At 43.7% G+C, this 21,482-nt stretch overlaps 1 protein-coding gene across 1 annotated transcript in view; it reads right to left on the reverse strand.

Moving 5' to 3' along the window:
* VWC2L (von Willebrand factor C domain containing 2 like) overlaps nucleotides 1-20,497 on the reverse strand; it is a gene marked incomplete at both ends in the record, with an annotated part of 51,046 nt that extends 30,549 nt beyond the window's left edge. Inside the window, 2 exons of the mRNA XM_082312253.1 lie at nucleotides 1,546-1,675; nucleotides 20,087-20,497. Of these exons, the coding sequence (XP_082168379.1) occupies nucleotides 1,546-1,675; nucleotides 20,087-20,497 (541 nt within the window). The remainder of the gene's footprint in view (nucleotides 1-1,545; nucleotides 1,676-20,086) is intronic.
* Between the last annotated feature and the right edge of the window lie 985 nt (nucleotides 20,498-21,482).

Raw genomic sequence — 21,482 nt, forward strand, 5'->3', positions numbered from 1 at the left:
GAAAATCCAGAAGCTCCTGGACTTGTGTGAAGCCACCTTTGAGTCTGCACTCCTGGGATGCCTGTGCGATGCTCACAGTTTGGATTCATGTGACGCAAACCAGATGGGAAGGAATCGGGAAGCGCTGCCACCGTAAATGAGGGGGATGCAGCATGGTACCCTATATGTGATGGGAACACAGAGGCCAAAAACACACGAGCCGTGTTCGTTCAGGTGTCAATGAGTCCGAGCTATGGCGACAGGCACGGTGATGGCTACCGTTACCCCTCCCAGTCATCAACCCAAGACATCAATCTTGCTGAGCATGATGGAAAACCTCATAGCCAAGTGCAGCAGGCTATATGCAAAGGTGGTGGATAGAGCTGGTTAACATTCCTTTTCTCTGAAGATCATCATCATCAACAACAACAACAAACCAATGAAATTTCCTATGAACATTTTCTGCTTTTCAACAGAAACCTAAAACTCTAAATGAAAACCTTTTAAAATATTTTTGAGTAAAAAATCATGGTTTAATATAAACCTTAGAATTTCAAGTAGTATTTTTGGTATAATTTTCCAGATCAGTCTTAATTTTGCCAATTCCTTTAGTAAAAATATTTTGCATTTCCAACTGTTTGCTTTTTGTCTGTCTTAAAGAGCAGAAAATGTATTGAAAATGTTATTTCTTTGGAAACATTTTCATTTAGATCCAAAAGCAACCATTACTCTTATCCAGCAGGGGTGATGTATGTAAGAGGAAATACATATGGATAGTGAATTCCAAACACGAGAAGATGAGTCTAAGCAGCCATTTCTTATATGTTAAGAAAGCCATGAAGAGGTTTATGTGAAGCTAGCTCACCTCTTAATCTGTCTTCACATCTACATTAGGAGAAAGGTGCTTTTCCAGAGACATAAGTGTGTACAGGCTGCGATAAAAGACCAGGGATGACCTTCTTGGAAACATACGTATTTTCCAAAGAGGTACTTTGTCATCCCCAAACTTTTCTTGAAAGTACTGCTGACTCTGATTCCAATTCATGAAATCATTTCAGCAGGACAAGGAGGGCCAACACTACACACACTGACTCCAGCACACAACCTGCAATATTACAGGCTTGGTGCGTGCCTCACTGGCCCCAGTGGGAGCTTTGCCATTGATTTCGGTGAGTTTTCCCCTGGTCTGAAGTAATAACCATTGGCTTCTTAATGTAGGGACAAAGACTCTCTCTTTTCTTATATACTTGATTTCATGTTAGACTAATTATGAGAAAAAAGCAAAGATATCAGACAACTATCACCGATATCAGGGCTCAATCCTATAAAACCTTACTTAAGTCAGCAACCCCATCAGCTTCAATGAGAAGACACAGGCCATGAAGGGTGGCCTTAGTTTTCACAGTTGCCACCTCGTAACTGAAGCCCACACGCAAGGAGAAGTAACAGCCCCAACGCCAGCCTGTGCCGATGGAAGCAAACCTCCTGGCGATGCATCGGTAATGACATTTTAGTAAAATGTTTCTTTTATATCTCTTTGTTAAAGCCAATACAGTACTTTCTTACCATTTTTGCAGACAGGACAACACTGTTCGGGTTCATAGACTGGGTTGACACACTCGGGAACTGCGCAGTCTGCTACAACACAGTGAACTTCATTGCTGGGCTCGCAGCGACACCATTCGCATGGCGAGGGCTAGGAACAAATCTAAAATTAGCCCATTTCCTCCCATAGCTCACAAGTTTGCAACATTTCTATCTTGCCATAAGATAAACACATCAGCGTTTAATACCTCTTGACTGCATTCATTCATCATGGGTAATACAAATTAACCTATAGGACAAAATAGCAACATCTGAAATAGGCAACTAGAACATTAGGAAAAAACGGTGAGCATGATACTTGTTTTCCCAGATAGGGGGCAGGGTTTTTTAGCTTTTGTCAGACTTCAGCTCCCTTCATCAAAAAGACTGAGCTGAAGCCATTAGGTTGTACTTCTGCTCTACTCGTCTGTTGTTATCTCACACATTTGGCCGGCACCAGAGCAGGATTTTTGGAAGATCATGAGCGGTGGTTCCTCCCAGGAAGGGAGGACAGGGTGATTTTCCAGAACATACTCATAGCTCACGTAGACCATCATTACCAGCAAACCCCAAGCTATCAGAAAGGTGCTGCTGGGGCGGCCTGTCCATCCGCCAGCCTCTTGATGGGCTTTCATTCCTGCTTTTCAGAGCAGAGGAGAATAGTGTTGTTCTTGGAGGGGCAAAACCATTTTATTCTGTGTTTGTGCAGCACCTGCATCAGGGGTCTGTAAGCACTCCATAACATAACCATTAGGTCTGGCCCTGGCCCCACTCCTGCCTGTTTCAACAAGGTTTGTGAGCAACTGTCTCACACAGAATATGTAAATAATTAAGAGCCTGAATAATTCTGCTGAAGTCAGGGAATTCTGGATTAAAGCATCCAGCTAAATAGTTTCATTTCAGCTCCATCAATTTGAACAGGAATCTCCATCTACCTCCAAATAGTAGAGAGTTGTCACTGTCTCACCCTTTGAAAAGCTGTAGAAATCTGTTAAAAAATAGAAAGGTCAGCATTTTAAGGTTCCCAGTGTCCTTATGCCAGTTCCCAGTGTGCAAGTGTGATGAAACGACAACAGAGCTAAGAAAGGAGAATAAAAGGAGAATTTGAAAGGAAAATAACTTCCCTTTCAGTACCTGTAGGCTCAATATATAACTCCCAATTCCTCAGCAATGGGAGGTCCATCACTAATACTTGAATGAGTAAATGTGGGTATCGGAAAAAATTCTGCTGTTGTATTGGTGGGAATCCGCAGCAATGGAAATTCCTCCATATTAAAAAAAAAAAAGGTGAGATGCAAAGGAAAGGAGGATTCATCCCCATGTGTTTCAGACCCCAGTGATGCGTCACTCATTTCTACAAGACAGATGCAACCTGTGAGCCCTGGTTCTGGCAGGTAAAAAGCTTTTCAGTTCACCTCTAAGAAGCTCCATATGTCTTGAGTCAAATAATTTATTCCCAGGAAATTCTTTTCTACCTTAAAATGCACTAATTAAAGCTTCCCTTGCTTTGTCTCAGCGTCTGCAGTCTATAATTCCCATCACATCTCATTTGCTCATGGCTTTGGCAATTTAGATAAAATCAGCACTCCTTGAGCAAGGGAAGAAGTCTGTGGAGGTGGAATTCCTCTAATTATCTTTCCTCATTCAATCCTGCTTTGATTTCTGTCTGAAGAACCAGGAATCTAAATTCATTTGACTGACATTTCTTATTCAAGGCTATTTAATAAGAAGAAACAATACAGAAGAAAATAGACAGAACTATTTGCTGAGGGATCAATAAGAAAATTGCTGCTTTGTTTTTACTCATTTTAATCGCTAATTATATGGAGCAGTAGAACTAGATCTTGTGATTTGTGGAGGCTTTCACTGACGTATCCTTCAGGACTTGTCCCCATCTTCACTACTACAGCGGCTGCAATGCTAAGAAATACGTGATGCATTTCCAGGACTGCAGCCCAATCTACGGCTTAAAGATGATCAGCACAAGTGGAAGATGCCCCTGAATGACTCTGCAACTGAGTAAATGAGACACGACATACACATCTTTTGCTTTTGCGTTGTTGGTGTAACCTGAAAATGACACTGTAGTAAACCATTATGTTGCTTGATACTGAAAGCAGCTTTTCAGGTGGGAAGAACCGCACACAATTAAAGAAGGAAAGCACACCTTGGCGGTACAAGAAACGAGCAGCCAGCAAATGAAAAGGCTGCTTTGGCATGACCGACAAGACTTTTCTCAGCCACCCCCTCTTCCCCACCGTATCAAGTTCAAGGTACTTGGTCTTGCCTCTAGGATCTTCCTCTATCTGACTATGTTGTTCACCTGCCAGTGCCCCTTTCTGTGGCTCCTACCCAGATGCTCACGTCCATGGGTGACTCCAGCCTTCCTGTCCACTTATTTTACAAATGTCTAGGTACTTTCTCCCATGGGATGTGCTTTGGGATCCGATTTGCAAACTCCTGTCCTTTCAGAAAGGACTCTGCCCCAAGCACACTGATTGAGCATCTTTTTACCGCTGCCTGTGTGCTCTGCATCCCTATTTATTTCCCTGGAGCTACCCTTTTTGTGGAATAACCACAGGACATTGGCCAAAAACGTCCTTTATTTATTTACATAGCCATTATGTAGACCAAGCAGCAAAATGACAAACTGGGAACCACTTAAGCACAGGGAACCAGTGAAAGATGTCCCAAAGTTTTGTTTCCTGATTCTTCCATCTACCTCATTTGCTCTTATTTTTCTCCAGATCACAGCAGTTACTCTTTTATGGTCAGTGGTGTTCCCACCCACATGCTGCTGCTTCGCTTTTTCCCTGTCCCAGTGCAAGTACCGCTCATGATCAGGAGCGTTTCACAGGATCCACTAGGCAGCTCTGTTAATCTTTGTCAGTCAGTCCCAGAATTTGGATTTAAAGATCTATCCCCCATGGAAAGGGGTGGTTTACACTTTTGTAGCCACTGAAGTTCAAACAGCAGCTAACACCAGCACCTGAAAAGAAACTCTCATCCCTACTGTAAAACAAGGTTGAAAAAATACAAGGGGTTTCTGAAGTATGAAGGAGAGAGGACACAAATCAGAGGCTATGCCATTCCCACATGGACGGTGCCAATGCTTTATTGGTGTCCCTTAAACTGATATTCTAGAAAAAGTGTTAAGGTTAAAGGATAATAAAAGGCTTGGGCCAGAAGATGATTTATTCATTCCACCTGTCCAAGGCAGAATAATCTTAGAAGACTCTCTCGGGAAGGATCTGTTAGGAAGGATTTCAAGAGATGTTGGTGCAGAAACATCCTTCTCACTATTGTCCAAAAGGAAAGGATGTTCACAGTGCCCAGCCATAACACGGGTACATGTCCACACAACAACTGCGTGGTCCCTTGCTGTTCAAGGTGTGTTTTAAGAAATAGACCTATCATTAAAACCAGAGGAGCAAACTGGGTTCTTTTGTAGAAGGTATCAGTACAGCATTTTGATGTGGGAAAACTGGTGCAAAGCACCTGAAATTCTTTTTACCCAATTTTCACTTACAACAGGGGTGAGAGCACTAAACCTTAGAACTAGTGAGGAAATACGTTCTTTGATACTGTTGTCAGTGCAGGGGCCAAGACAAGACAAGCTGGTGGGAAGCAGACATGGCCAACATCTAACCACCGTTCAAGGGCTTTTGAAAACAGATGAAGTGGGACACGGAGCACAGAGGACCTTCTCAGTCTCAGCACTGACCCTGATTCACCTCTCCTTCGGCCAGTCGCTTCAAAGAGACCAAAGAAGCACAAGGATGTGGACCCTAAACACCCCTGTTTATAACCACAGCTAAGATCACGGCCCAACTCCTATTTCTCTTCTGGACCATTGATCTCAAGAAGGACTGTGTCCCCAGGTTTGGCTGGAAGGGCAGGCTCATCCCATGCTTCTACCAGGGGATGGCCCCATCCCGCACAGTGGGGCGGCTGGAGGAAGGAGCCAGCGCTCATCCAGTTGCGTGGCTGGGAAACCTTAGTCTCAGGTGTGCTGTCAAATGGGAAACATCTGCAATCAGCAGACTTTGTTAACACAGAAAGAAGGAAGGAAAATTAAAACAGAGAATTGAGAATATGCATGGCTAATAAAGATTTTATGTGCATGAGCACATAATGATAAACTTGATAGATGATATAAACAAACAAATGAAAAAGGCAGCAAAGGAAACAGAATGAAAACCAAGATACACCCTGAGCAGGGGGAATCGGGAAGCCAAACAAGATGTGGATACTGTATCTCCTAATCTTCACTCTCATTCCCATACACACCAGCTCCCCACGATTTTCACCCTCTTTTTGGAAGCAAATGCCAGCACGTGTAGGAATTATGATCTAACATCATCCAGCTACTTCTCACAGTGATAAGCGGCTCCTTCTCTTACAGGTTTGGGCACCACATGGGTCCTTCTTTAATCAGCTACCAGGTTTCATAAAACCACAGAAATTTCACACCTCTGAGAGGTCTACACTTGAGGGCTCCAGCAGGCCCTCAAGTCATCCAGAAGGACTGGTGGACAGGCAGAGAGGTCACATGATCAAACAATTCTTCAAGAAAATAGCCTAAAATACTTATTCTTCCCAAACTTAAGGGAGAGGTGGAGAAAAGAAAATGGTAAATTGAATTCAAAACTCAGTGCCTTAATCTACTCTGTTATGCTTTTCTACAACTGAAGAGATCTGAATCAAACATTTTTTTAGACCAAGGCAGCTGGTACAATCACACAAATAACCGATACACAAAACTATAAGGTTTTAGGCAAGGTCTTGCAAGAAGCAAGGTCTTGCAAGAAGCTTCTGCAACACCTAAGCTTTACTGCATCTGAGCCACCTCATTTAGTCATAGAAATTCTCATCCCAAATACTTACTAACCCTCAATTGTATTTCACCCTTAGCTCATGCCTTGTCCACAACTACGGCACCCTAAGCCACCTCTCTGCTCCCCTAAACATGTGAAAGACTTTTCTAGAACATGTAGATTGCCCTGCAAAAGCTTATTACTGAGTAGTATTTTCCTTGAGTGAATGGAGGAAGCATATATATACATATATATATGCAACATTATACTGCAGCCCTCCTCTTCCCTGCCTCCAACAAGGATTTCTCTGTCTGCATGTCTGCTTGTCAATCACTCTTAGCTGCTTCTATACAAACACCTCTAGAGAGGTGGAAAGGGAGTGATTTACCTAAGACAAACAAAAAACTCTGAAGATGACATCTGATTGATACTTTTTCTTTACCTGTTTGTTCTGTCAATCAGACGCAATTTTCCTCAGCTTTTGCTCTGCTGTCACGTTCACCAGGCTAACTGTGGTTTCCAAGTGCACTCATTTCAGTCCTATATATGGGCTGTCACCCAGCTCAGAAGAGATCTCAGACCAAGTTTTAAGGCTGCAGTCTCCTGTGATCAGCTGTGATTAATCCAGCTGGCTTCACTCAGACTTGGGCTTTGAGGCTCATACCCCTCCAGGAGCTGGGAAAAGGGTGCCCATTTTGCAAGCAGCCTTCTGAGAGCAAAGTGTTATTTGGCTCCTAAGTATTTCAAGAGCCAGTGGGTCTTATATCATTAAAACAGACTGTGCACAGACCTGTTACTCCTTGAGACTTCCCACTCTATGAATTTAGATGCCAGCTCCCGATTTCCTCCAGGCATGTGTAGCACAGCCACTTCCTGAGACTTCGGACCTCTCCTCACCTTTTCAAGAAAAGAATTTGAATTGCGTGGTACTTTCTTTGTACATGAGTTTTCAGCCTCATGGAAGAAGGTTTACATCTTTGCTGGAGCTAGTGTACAGGCTGCTCAAAGCTACCGCAAATTCTTGCAATTGCCCTCTAGTCATCTGTTTTGAGACTCAGTTATCAGGATTTATTGGGCTGCTCTCTTCCCCCTCCTTCCTACGCTCTCCAGGTAAGCTTGAAGAGGGTATTTGTACAAGAATGTCCTGTAATCCCACACTTGAAGACTTCATCTCCTTGGCAAGGTCCCATGAAGCGTCACTTAAGAACCATGTCCTCATGCTGACTATTGCACAACAGCCCTTCATTAATTATACACAGCTACTAGCAAACAACTACAGAGCAATACAAACTTTACAACTATTATATCACAAATACTTGACATTTCTTTTGAGGAAGGAAATAGAAAAGCTTCATGTAAGTGTTTACAACCATCTAATCATGTTACAATAGACACATACTGATCATCATGCAGGGGCTGTTCAAGTTTGTAGAAGACAGTCTAAGTATTTCCACTGAAATGAATAGACCTGCTATTGGGGCCTGTGATGCTTTTCACAGTCAAATAGGTATACTTACAAAATGGGCAGAACGACTGGAGAAATCTGCTTGGTTGACTGGAATTTGAAGTGGTGTATAACCAAGAAATTAAGCCAGTGGGCTTGCTTTCTGAGCCCCACGGAAACCCGAGGATCCGTCACACCACAACAAATGCAGAGCAGGTGCCAGGCCTCTTGATATCACTGCAAACCTTAATGAGGCATGTTAGCTCCCACCTCCTTTAAACACCAAAAAGGAAATGGTGCGTAAGTATATGCCTTTTCTAGATTATATTGGAAAGGGAAAAAATGCTTTTCCTGGTAGCTTTACTGAATACAGAGTTGCAATGCTTTCTCCCTCTTTGAGAACATGTTAGAAAAAGAAGTGCAAACCCCTTAAGAAGGAGATGTCATCATCTCCATTTCTACTGATGCCAACGTGGTTTTGAATGCAATGGGTCTAACCTGGTACTTCTGCACACATTTGTCAGTACCTTGCCTTAGATTTGGATCCACTAGCTACATCCACATGCACCTCCTGCCTACATGTCCCTGGGAAGGACTGGATGTGTTCCATCCCCTGCGAGTGCTGGACTCCAAGGGAAGGAAAGCTGAAAACCGTCACTGCTGCCAATCTCTCCGTCTTTTAGTTTTCAAGAGACTGTGTGCCAGCGCTCATACGGATAATCACATTCAGCCTCCCCCCCTCAGACAGGCATCCTGCTCTATGCAGACAAAACAGCAGGAAAAGCAGAGCAATGTAAAGTGAAGTCTGTCAAATTGGGCACTTACATCTTAAGAATAGCTGTAACTTTTAATGACACTAAGGACAATGGCAATTTTGATGGAAATGATTTTTGTAGCTACAGTTTCAGGTGGTGAATTTATTGTCAGGAAGCAAGAAAGGGAAGAAAGTTAAAAAGGACCTGATGAATAAAATCGGAGGCAAAAACGGTTTCCACATTACAGCTGAGGTGGGAAGTCATAAACCAGGGGAGCTGAACAAAAAAGAGACCAGGATAGCATTCATTGAAGATACTCCTGGAGTTGAAATTAGAATCATTTTCATTGTTATTGAAACTGCCTGTGATCTCAGGCAGATTAGCAGGAGATTGCAGGAAAGTTCAGTGAAAGCTTTTAACTGAGAAATTTTGCAGGTGCCAAACTGTGGAGAATGGGCTAGCTAGTGAGTCCCACCTGAAGGTGAGACCGAAATCAGCCTACTTCTCTTCTGGGCTGCTCACTTTGCCTTTACTATCAGCAGTGCATAAATAACTGCCTGAAGTTTGGTAAATCACTCTTTTTTGTGTGGCTGTGCTAATACAAGCACTTGCATGGGGCAAAAATGTCACTCATTTTTGTCACTTATTTAAAAAAGAAATCATTCATCCAGCTAGTGGAGACCCAGTATCAATTATGCTACAGAAACCGTAATGGCTTGGATTTTCCGTAGGTGGAAAGTTGCTCGAATAAACAATCCGGTGAGTGATTATTAGACAAGTACAATCACTGAAAACACCATCAGGTTGCAAATGATTTTGCAACAGGAAAAAAGTACTAAGTCATTAGATAATTCATTTGCAGTGAAAAACTGGAGCTGTATCCTACTTATATGAAGCACTAGCAATACAAATGAACTGTGCCATCCAAAAAATTGCAAAATGCTTGCACCATACTGCAGATCGGCTAAAACAAGGAGCTGGCTTCCAAGAAGCAGCAGAAGTGGATGCTGAGATCCTGTATTTCTAAGGGAGCCCCCACCATGCACACAAGCATTATTAATATAAGACTGAAATGAAATGACCAATTTCTCACTCAGCTGAAGGGACAAGAGAGACACAGATACACTACTGAAAACATTTTCTATAAATGGTGACTCCATCCTATACTCAAAGCAGCCCCATCACAAGGAGGCTGAAGATGACTTGCCTATTTTCTTAGCCTACAGATGCTGCAGCTCTCCAACCAAAGCTCTGTTTTAGTTACTCCTAACTGCTGCTTGTCTATTCACAGCTACAAGAGTCCTTTCAGCAGGCTGGTGACCAGGCTTGGATTCTGGAGATGGAAAGGCATAAAGATGCTGTAATCCCCCCAGGTCATGTGTACCTCTCCTCCTCTCAGCCCCAGACCATGCCTGTCCATACCTGGAAACAACATTATCCTTGCCATCCTTTTGTAAAAATTCCTGAGGAGCTATTACAGATCAGTAAGCCAGATGAGGGAGAGAAGCACAGATGTGCCTCACCATGGGTATCCTGGGCCCACATCTGATGGTTCAGGATTGTGATGGCATTAGGAGCTTTGTACTCATATATTTGCTATGTGCCACACAACCTGATGGGTTTAAAAGGCTCCTGGAACCACGTCTGGGTCTGGAGGGTGACTCCTCCATTAGCTGATGAGACAACCTGGAGCCCAGCCCTGGCCCTTTTTCCACAGAAGCTGCGTATCTGCAGTCTCATGGTTGTTCTTCTCCTCCGAGAGCAGCAGTGGAGTTTTCCATACCAACATGACTCTGCACTTTTTTTTTTTGTAAGAATGCTCTCTTTGTTTTGATGTATATCTCATTTTATTCCTTACAATAGTTGCACCTCACCCACCCTAGGGCTGAGGGGACTGGAGGTCTCTATTACTTTCATGATAATTTTTATGACTCTATTACAACAGTTTTTTAGTTCAGACATGCCCAGTGCACAGGGAACAGGACTCCTTTTGAAAGTTTACAGGTATGACAGATGGGACTGTGGCTCCAATGTGCGATGCGCAGCCCCGTTCGGACACAGACAAAATGTCTGTGTGTGCTTCACATTTGTGAAGCTCCTTTTAAAATCAATAGGGAAAGCGAGCCCAGCTGGCAGCTTCCTGCTCTCCATTCCCTCCCTGTCGGCTCTTGCCATGAAGGAGCCTCATGGAGGAGAAAGCCTCCTGGGGCAGGCAGAAAGGAACCAAGGACCTGGTCAGAAAGATGATCCCTTTTACACGTGTTTTCCCTATATCACAATCTGCTGTTTCCTTCTTCACTCATGCCGAAAGATGGGAGAAGGTGGTGAGATCAGCTCTATGTACTGACAAAGTACTGAATTAGTATTAAGGAGGGAGGTATAACATAACCAGCCATCACTGGGGAGGAGATCTGGGTTTTGGTCCCATTCCTGCTCCTGCAGTTTTCTGTCTGGATCATCAGATGCACTTTCCACAGCCACAGTATGGGCCCAGTAGATTTACCCAGTGATGGATTCAGCCCTGTGACTGTTTTACTCACAAGACACCCAGAAGATGGCTGTTCGGCCAACCTGAATGCAATCTTTGGGGTCAGTCTGCTTTGTCTGAAGACAAGCTCCGTGTCCCCACGCAGCTCAGGCAGCTGCAAATAACGATCCTGATGGGTGACTCCTGGCTGGGTCGCGGCAGTCAAGGGCAGGTGTGAAGGCCTCTTGCTGTAGGCCCCCCGCTGCAAATTTCAGTGCTCTATCACCCTCAGACTCAGTGTTTCGCACAGTTTTGCACCTCTTGTACTGTAAGGAAAGCCGTCCCACCCCCCTGGTACTGCAGTGGGAGCTCCTCCATCCCACCGGCACACCAGTATGCTCCCTCCTTCCCCCCGAAGGAGCAGCTCCTTCCTGAATGTTTTGCTCTTGCCCACCTCTGCCAAGCTCAGGATTCCCTCCAGCATTGGAGCTGGAGATGAGAGCTCATTACTGATCTCCATTAACACACTCTGTTGCTCTATCGCCTTTATCTCCTCCCAAGGAAAGACATGTTGGCTGAACCAAGTCTATGTCCGAGGAGCAGTTAGGAGCTGACTTGCTTTTTTCCTTTACATTCCTGAGGGTACAGGATCTCAAGGGTGCTGAGCGCCCATGATTACATCTACATGCACATCCCCTTCTCCTTCGCTGTCTCCAGGCCCTGCTTGAAAGCCCCATCCTGCCAAGCAGTGAGTTGTGGTTGTACCGGTGGGTTAACTTCACGTGTCTGCTTGGGTTTGCTGTGCTTTTGGTTTCCTTTGCTCCTAGGCTTTGACACCAGTCCTGTTTTCATTGCATGTTGAGAGGTGGGAGAGGGGCAAACACATCATATCACATACTGACTTCTCCCTGGTTACTTTTTCTCTCTCATTCTTCATTATCTGTACTTTTTTGATAGCCTAGCCTAACTTTTTACTTTCTGGCAGCTGGCAAGGTGGATTAGGCTTCCTGGGAGCTCCCTCAGGCAAATCCTTATTTCAGGTCAGCATCATGCAAACTCCCCAGAGCAGTATCTAACTGGTACCAAACTTTATACCAGTGTAACATCCCAGTGGGCCACCTGTTATCCATGGAGCTGCCGCAGTTCATAGCAACGGAGAACCTGCCCCACCTGCCCCCCAGAATAAAGCAGCTCTTTACTACCTGGCACTACGGAGAAGGTGTTTTCCAAATTCTCCTGTCTGCCCCTTGTATCCAGTTGCCATTGCTTAAACCCTCAGGAGAGAAGCCAGCAGGGTCCGGAAGGTTTCTGGCCCTCAGGGGATGTTATCACATTTGGGATGAGCACAAGCTGGGAAGGATGTGAAATAAAAATGGGTTTGAACAGGTTATCTGTGACGAGAGAATACGCTGGGCTCTGCTAACATAGGGAGCACACTGGGTTAACCCTCAGTCAGAGAAGTCTTCCTGCCTGGTACGACCACAGTTACCAGACTGAGAGATTCCCTGCTTTGAGGAGCTGCTTCAAACCCTAATGCTCCCCCAAGCATACCAATTTTATTATAATTCCCGAAAGATTACCCCTGAACCGTACCACAGAACAAAAAGTAAGGAAGCCTAACGCTACGTGTATTTTTATTTTGCAACTAGACTGAGCGTTGTCATTACATGAGTTATCTAATTATAGTCATAAAAACAATAACTAGGATAATTAGCTAAGTGAGCATTATTTTTAATGAACGCAATTCTGCGTAAAGCACATTCCAGCAGCAGCAAACACACACCTGCACTTCCCCTTGCTCTGGTAGGAAACACTTGCATAAAAAACTTCTTGCCAATGATCTGTCAACATTTCAATGGACAACATCCTTCTTCACAAGCTGACGACTTGAGGACCTCACACTCACCACCCCTACAGAAACGTCTCAGGTGACAGAGATGGACGTAGCTTGGGGGAGCCAAGGGATGAGCGCTTCTCTCCTTGGCCTCACTGAGCATTTTCTGGCATGATACTAAAGCCTCAGGCTTGATTTTACCACTCTTGGATGGAGCTGGTAACAGTTGTATGTACTACACATCCCATTTTCTTAACAGCACAGCTCCAGCAGCAATGGAGGGGAGAGGAAGTGCCAGAGCCTCTTCTCCGGCTGTGCAGATATATCTCCTCTCTTTCATTAGCTCTCTGGACAGCCCCCAAATCTGGAAAAAAGCAGAGCCAATGGGCCAGTTCCTGGAGCAAATATCTGAAAGCCCAGCCACAGCTTTGGCAATACAAATGTTGGGCACATGTTCATTCCTGTGTCATGTTTACTGGAAAAATACCAATCCCTTGGGCTTGCACGTACAGGCCAAATTCTGCGCTGCACTCCCACACCAGTGCTCTGTGATTAAAACAAGGGGGCTTGTGCTTAATTCCTAGTGATTTTAAATCATGCTGATGCTTGAGTTTTGGGTCTCATCTATTTCAGTGGGGAGCTTTGAGAGAGCATATGTGTAGCGGAGCCTGCGCCACTGAGCCCTGAGCTTTTGGGGCCTCCATGTATTACTGTGATCTAGGGAAAACAACAGCATGGATTTTTGTAGCCAAACTCTGAATACAGCCCATCTTCTTTCACCTATTGTAATAATATACTTGTGCATAATGTAATATATGTTATAGAATCAGTAGCTAAGTACATAACATAATTTAAAAAATAGGTATCACTATAGATCAATATATGACATGCCTATCTATTTTAGTATGTTTTCTTGGTACAAATTATGACAGAAATACAGTAAGTCAGTAATTTCAGATTCCTTTGCATAGACATTGTCACTGTAATTTTGCCAGGAGGGAGATAATAAATCATACTTTTCCATCTGACTGATGTTCTGTTTCCCCTGTCTGATTTCAATGGCTGTATGCTATCTTCAGAGCTGGCATTGTTCATGGCTCCTTTTATTAAAGCACAGGCACGTTATTGAAATTTCTTTTGTATTATGATTTTCTAGCCGTACGTGAAATTGCAGAACACACAAGAAGAAGAAGGAAAAAAAACCCAAAACCCGTTTGTTTGAGTCATAGTAGAAAAAAAAACCTGCTGCACACATCTTGGAGAGAAAAATGCCAATATTAAAATCGGGGCCCCATGCTGGCTTGGGTTAGTAATCAGCTTCTTGGAATTCATGAACGAAGACCTAAAAACTACTAGTGATTTGGATGACTGGTTTAGTATACTACCAAAAGGTTTTAATAATGCTAGTTCTTGCAATGATTAGCTTGCCGGGATTTTAGCGCTTTCCAAGGTTCCCCAGGAACTGAACACTCATATAATAGAGGAGAAAACTCAGTAAAGAACCTTCCTTTTCTCCCCACTTTGTTTTTCTAGTGGCCTAATGAAGCTCCTCAGATTTAAGGTGTCGTGCCTCTGTTCTCTCACACTGATGTAAAGCACAGCATCCACAGTCCAAAACTGCAGCAGGACAGTTCAGTACGCCTGGGCAGGGCTGGGGGACTCAGAGCAGCCCACTGCACCACCCCAGGCGCAGGGGAGTTGCGCACTTCTCCCTCTCACCTTCCCTTTCAACCCAGGGCTGCAACAAACTCTTGTTTTTCACCTAACAGCACCACCGCGTCAGTAATGCTTTGGGAACGTCCCAAGTGTTTCATTCATATTTTATCAGGTTGCACTCCCAGGCTGGGTAACTAATGGTCAGAGTAAGGCTGTAGTTTGCACCACTTAATTTCTATTTCTGGCATGGTTCTGGGGGTGGGGAATTGTTTTTTGGTTTCATTGTCTCCTTTTCTCCAGTGACAGAATGGACGCACTGCATTTCAGGGACTGAGAGATGCTGGGATAGCCGCTGAATACACTCTTGCATGTGCTAATGCCTTTTGATGAGAGGTCTTATTTTGTTAAGTTATATTGAGATAATTGCATTAATAAAACATTTTTAAAGAGCATTAACAAAGGAGAAGGAGGTGCCACTATTCTGAAGTAAGGGTTTCCATAATGAGCTGAGAATTAGTATATGATAATGCTATGCTTATATAGTCCTCATTTATTTTGGATTCTGATTATACCCCGAAGATCCCTGTGAGAGCTGTGATCCCTACTGTGCAAAGTGCTGCTCAAGAAGACATAAAGTCAGCAAGATACAGAAGCCCTAGCTGAAGGATTACAGATGATTTGTGGACAAAACAAAGCAATGAACTTAAGATATAGTGGCAGGAAACATGGGAAAGAAAAATAAAGTAGAAATCCAGCCGTGAAATCCTGGCTTTTTTCAAGTCACTGGAGATTTTGCCCAAGAATGAAATTAAAATTTCTTTTTTTTCTGTTTTTTTTTCCCCACAGTGTGGAGGCCTGGCCAGGGGCAATGGGTTGTTCTACCATCCGTCTACACTTGTGCTTGCTGCAAGGGACAAACATTTGGGCATCACCTATGGACATTTTGAGCAAGGAAGGTTTTGGGAGGGGAGCAGTGAAGTTGGAAGGGCGGAGAACAAGGAGCTGAAGTCACTGGAAAGGGCAGGCAGATGAAAGGCAGCAGCAGAGGTTAATTACTGGCAGAGCCAACTGCTGGAAGAAATTGCAGCTCTGTGCGTGGCAGAAAGCAGGGCGGTCACTGAAGAGCACCCAAGAAATGTCCTTGATGTTCAGAGCTGTTTCCAAGCTCAAGTTCACAACTGCAGGTTGAAGCTGCTCTTCTGACATGAATGTCACCAGGAAGGCCAAGTTGTGGTGCCAAAACCTCTCATGTTCCCACCCAAAGGATAACTCACCCAGTGTCCTGCCAGGGAAATTGAGACATTTCAAATGTCTGTGGCTAGAAAATTTCTGCTATTGGCTTTCAGAAAGATGGCACCATGCTACCAAAAACCATGTCCCCGGGACTCACTCTCCTGCAGGGACAGGGAGCAGTTCCTGCCTGTAGGGTCTAAAATGAAGAGAATGTTTCAAGAATGTCAGCTTGACAGTCTCTTATGAACCGATCATCCATTTCCCAGCAACAGTATTTTGCTCCATATTCATATGGGCCCATAGAAGGTTATTCTGGATGTGCCTATATTGGGTGATGAGAGATCTAGGAAGTTCACAAGCGATTACGGACTTTTCAAACTGACAACCTAATAATTTTCAGAAGGCTCCTCACTGTGGCTACAAATGTACCTTAAACAACACCGCAAATTGCATTTCTTAAATGTGGGCAGGCATGTGCTTCTCTCTCAGCAAGTTATGCAGGAGAGTAAAAACTAATCAGCACTTAGGAAAACTGTTGTCTCACTGACATTTGCACGATTTCTCCATAAGCTGCCAATGAACATCCATCATGCTGGCGGTACACCGTCTCCTTAAGTTTACATAAGCTGCTGTCTGGGAACATTCATTTAAAACACAACCATGTGTACTTACAATAACCGAGACCGCTCTCAGAGTTGTTATTTGCTTGTTTTCTCTCTCTGGGAAGAAAGGGGAGGGCTAACAACCTCCCTGAGAGATCTCTGCTAGTACAGGCAAGCACGGAGCACCTGGGACTCGGACCTTAACCTCCAGGACTGAAATCAAAACACGGCTGATGTGTGGGAGAAAAAGCAAGCTGCTAAGTGACCCCAAGGGTCTCCGCCAGATCTCTCTGGACAAAACAAGACTGCCTGAGACTCGCAGCATCCTTCACACCTTCCCTGCAGTCACCACAGCTGCCCATCGCACCGTGTTCGCCTCTGAGAGGGACCGCAGGAGACCCGAGAGACCAGATTTGTGGCTGACAAGGACAGAAGTGGAAAATGAGGTTGGGAAAGAGATAGAGGGATCCCAGTAAAAGCCACCACACCACCCCTTTCTCCTGCGTACTGCTCCACTGGAGTCAAAATCTTGAACACCAGGCAGCAATCTACATATTAAACACGTTTGAGTCACATTAGGGAGACCGCACTGACCTTTTCTGCGAGGGTTTCCAGGTGGAACCACAGCCTCAGGCAAAAGTGGGGATAAGTCCCAGGCAAACCAAGGGGATGAGGCAGGCTCTGTATGGGCAGCTGGGGCTCGAAACCCACAAAGATCTCCCAGGAGCCATAACAGAGCTATGAAGATGCTACATGGGGTTACTAAACCATCTGTCAGGGACACAAGGTTTTACCAAAGGATACAAGAAAAACTACTAATGGGTTTAAATTTACAATTGAACTTCAGTTCAGCATTTCATTTGTACATGTTAACGACTTAGGGGCACAAGCATAAACATTTGGACAGCTGTCTAAGCTAGATGGCTTGTTGTTATGTTTATATTTTGCGCTTATGATTGTTATGAGTAAAAAAAATCAGAGGTATACGATCAGTTCACTAGAAGAAAGCTAAATACTCAAGAAATGGGTCTTTATAACTACTCCTTTACCCTGAGATAGTCACAGTTACTGTCAGTGGTAAGAAAAAAAAAAGATTAAATCTCATTTGGATGTCTCACCCCAAACCTAAAGAGAAACCTAGAAACAAGACAGGAAAATTCTCTCAAATGGAAACCTCTCACAGATTTTGGTATCCTAGAGGAAAAAAAAAATCCTAATTTGTGAAAGACCAGGCAGCTGAAATTTCTACAAGATGAGTCAGTCCTGGTAATACTACTAGAGTAAGTATGAATGTTTGTGTGCACACACACACAGACACACACTTGCAAAAGATTTTTAAATGGACTCTATTTTCAGCTGTAGCCAAGCAGCACTTCTATAGATGATGATTTGGAACCTATGTATTAGCAAAAGTAAATCAAGTGGGTAAAAGGGTTACGAGCCCACATAAACCAGTGCCTCCGTTTCCATTGAAAGGAGTCTGGTTTTGAGTCAGAACGACTGGAGAAAGCCTCTCCTCTGGCAAAGACAGACTTCGATGTGTGTGGAAGGGACTTGGGACAAGTTTGCAGATCTTGTGAATTCAACAGGATGAGGGTAAAGCAGAGCTCAGAGCCTACAAAACCTAGGGACTGCTCAGAGTTTCTTCTGCGGAGATAGCAGATAAAATCTTTGTTCAGTTGAAGTAAAAAGTAAAATGCTTGGATGCTTCAATGAAGTCAAGATTTTACTTCATAGCAGCAGTTTCCTGCATCCTGAAGTTCTCTCTTTCCTATAGCATTTATAAACTCATGGTGCATGGGTGCTCCCTTTTTTTCCCCAAAACACCCCTGGAAGTGCACAGTAATCTTCTATTACCTGAATCTCTTCCACTACTTGGAGAGAAAAAAGAATTTCACTATTTATTCTAGGTAAACACATAGATTTCAAATAAATTGGTTTCTGCCTTATTCCACAAGGTATTGAGCTCTCATCAAAACACAAGTCCAGGTCAAGAGCTCGACTGTCAACTAAATTAAGTCTGAAGGATCTCACATTTGTCCTGGACCAAAGGTTACCATGTGCAAGAGTGGCGTGCCACCATCTACTTTGTGTTTCTCAGAGGCTACTGGAACTTTGCTTTCCACAAAACACCCCACGATTTTTGAACACAGCGAACAATGAACCAGATTGCTCTAACTCCCTCTAATAGCCTTTCTCCCCTAAATTCTGTTTCTCTATCCTTTAATCTGTTATCAGGGTGCAATTATTTCTTTCAGGACAAGTGATTAGTACTTTTGTATTTCATTCACATGCAAAAGATGCTTTAATGAAAAGAGCCATCTCATTATTCTCCCACTGAAATTTCTCCAAAAAGAGTCCTTTTAACTTTTATGTAAGAACCTGACCACGTGGCAAAATTGCACCTCGGCAGGACACTTCATCACCTGACAACACAGCAGTCAACATGGGACCACTGAAGCACGATTGTGGGATGAAGTTGGGTTCGGCCTTCCTATGGCAAGAAGAAACTGTTATTTAAGCAGTTCACAAAATCAGCATCTTCACATTCCTCAGCAAAGCAAAGCAGAGAACAAGTTGATCAGGATGGCCCTCAAGGAGATGTTCTTCATATACTTGTTTTGCCTTGTGACTATGACATTAAACTGACTTGCCCATACTGAGTGATTGCAGTTACAGATGGATGGAAAAAGATGAATATAAACCATGCATGATAGAAGAAAGGAACTAAATACTACCTTCACTGAAAATGACCGTATCTGGGAAAAAGGAAATTGTGATCTATGTTGCCGAGAACTTGTAAAGTACACAGATCTATATGGAAGTATTTTCATTGTCAGAAAAGAAAATAAATTGGCAAGTGTATAATGACATCAGGCATACAGCCACGAAGAGTTATAGGCTGCCACTAATTACGGAGGTATGAATCTTAAAGCCATGTGACCTGGGAGAACAAACTCCTGTAAACCTATTGCCTTTGGAGACCCTGTTCTTCATTGTGAAATGCTATTTTCCTTAGCAGAATTGACAACATGCAATCAAACTCATTAGAATGAAAAATGCAGGTTGTGTAAAATGTAATGGTTTTTGAAAATCTGGTCTTATTTTTAAGATATATTCCAGAAGGATTTCTTTACAACATTCCTAATAGGAACTCAACCATTACAATTAAACCCCATACTTCTTACTACTTGAGATGGTCATCTGCCTAGAAATTCATTTTCTGCTGTTCTAGACAGCCTTATCACAGTTGAAATGAAAATATTAAATATAGCTTGCAATCTACTTGCTTGCATTCTCATACAGTTATGAGTAACAATTCTCAGTACCATGCCACCAATTTTTGCTATCCAGATTGGAAAAGGGGTTCTTAAAAAGCTCTCAGTATTGGTTTACAGACACCATTGGTAGTCCAACTGGATTCATGCTATGAGCAAAGAACAAGTTTGTCCAGAGTAGCAGACTCAGAGGGCTGGCATTTTATGCGGGGACTTTTCACTGACCACTGGCCCTCACCTGGTGCAGGCGAGGGACGAGGTGGCAGCTTTCACATTAGCCAGACCTGCACCGAAGCTAAAAGGGTCTCTAGCTAAAGCTACAAGCTTTAGCACCCATTAACAGCAGTGAGAAAATACTGAGTGCCTTTTAGAGTCCCCAAAAGAAATACAATTCTTATAGCACACTAATATTAAATACTGAAGAAAGGGTTTCATACCTTAAATTCCTCCAAGATTTTGTAATTTTTCCCATGATATTCACAAAAGTTTTTCACTTCTTTGCATTCTGGACAACATCCATTGTGTTCCACTTTTGTACACTTTGGGTGGATTTTAGGGCATTCTGGTTGATCGCAAACAGGTCCATCCTCAGTACAGACACAGGGACAGTTGGAATGTCCCGGGAAAAACCGTTCTCCCAGTTTGTACACAAAGCCACTGTCATCTACACAGCCCTTCCCTCGATAGTCATCAAAGATCAGATTGTCATTACTGGAGGTCTGGTCCCCTTCGTCGGCAGGGTAGTCTTCATGATTGATGGCTGCTGGAGTGACCAAAGCAGGGATTACAAACAGAAGTATCCAGGCTTCATGGATATGAAGAGCCATCCCCCTCCTCAGCTTCTCCATGGGATCTCAATGCCAGACAGAAACAGCTGCTTCCATAGGGAGACCAGCGTTGTCTGAAAACAAATATTTTTAAGTGAGAACAACCTCAAAATTCCAAGGAATATTGACTTACAAAGGCCATACTTTCACCCCAGAATAAATCAGTGCTTTCAAACTGCACAGATAACTATCACTGTTTCATTTGAATTAAGCCTCTTCTCAATTATTGTTAAAGAGAATAAAGCACATGAAATGCATAAATTAGACACACATGCCTGTAAGCATATGCCCACAAAATCTCTCTATAGAGAGGTGGCTCACAGAATCATCTAATTTTTACTTTCCTCGTTCGTGCAGTTGAGTTTTCTGATGCACCAGAAGTTAAACTAGCTGCCCGAAATCACATGGTGATGGGCAGCTCAGAGGGACTTGAACCTAAGTTTAAGCATGGTCTTAACCTCTTGCTGTAGCCACTGTCCCTCCGTGCTACATATGGTGCACAGCCCACTTCATTAAACTGAGGTGGGAAACCTGAACTGAAAAATGAGATAAGCATAATCTGGAGACAGATCTGCATCCAGTAAGAAAGGTGGTGCTGGGTTATACTTGGTCTGCGAGAGGTGGAATAGTACAGAATGTTTTATATGGCATTTCTGAAGAGGAAGAGGGACTACCTGGGCTACCAACACAGCCCAGCCGGCAGCAGGTCCATATAATCCCGACAGAAGTAATTCTTCTTCTCCATTATTCAGCATTTCAGTAATTCCCAGAGAGAAACACAGAGAGCAGGATGTTAAATGCCTGGGTAACGCATGGAGCCGCTGCAAAGGGGTTTGTCTGATTAAGCTGGAGCCTTGCTAAAACTTTGGGAGCCATGCAGCATGGCCCGACCTTTGGAGAGCTCTGCTGAAACGGCCGAGCCGAGGACTGACCCAGAGAGGGAGAGGAGCTTTGCACTGCCCCCAGGAGAGTCAGCTCCAGGCGAAGGCTCCGTGTGTGCCCTGGG

Source organism: Platalea leucorodia, assembly GCF_965183815.1.
Source record: "Platalea leucorodia genome assembly, chromosome: 5".
NCBI lineage: Eukaryota > Metazoa > Chordata > Aves > Pelecaniformes > Threskiornithidae > Platalea > Platalea leucorodia.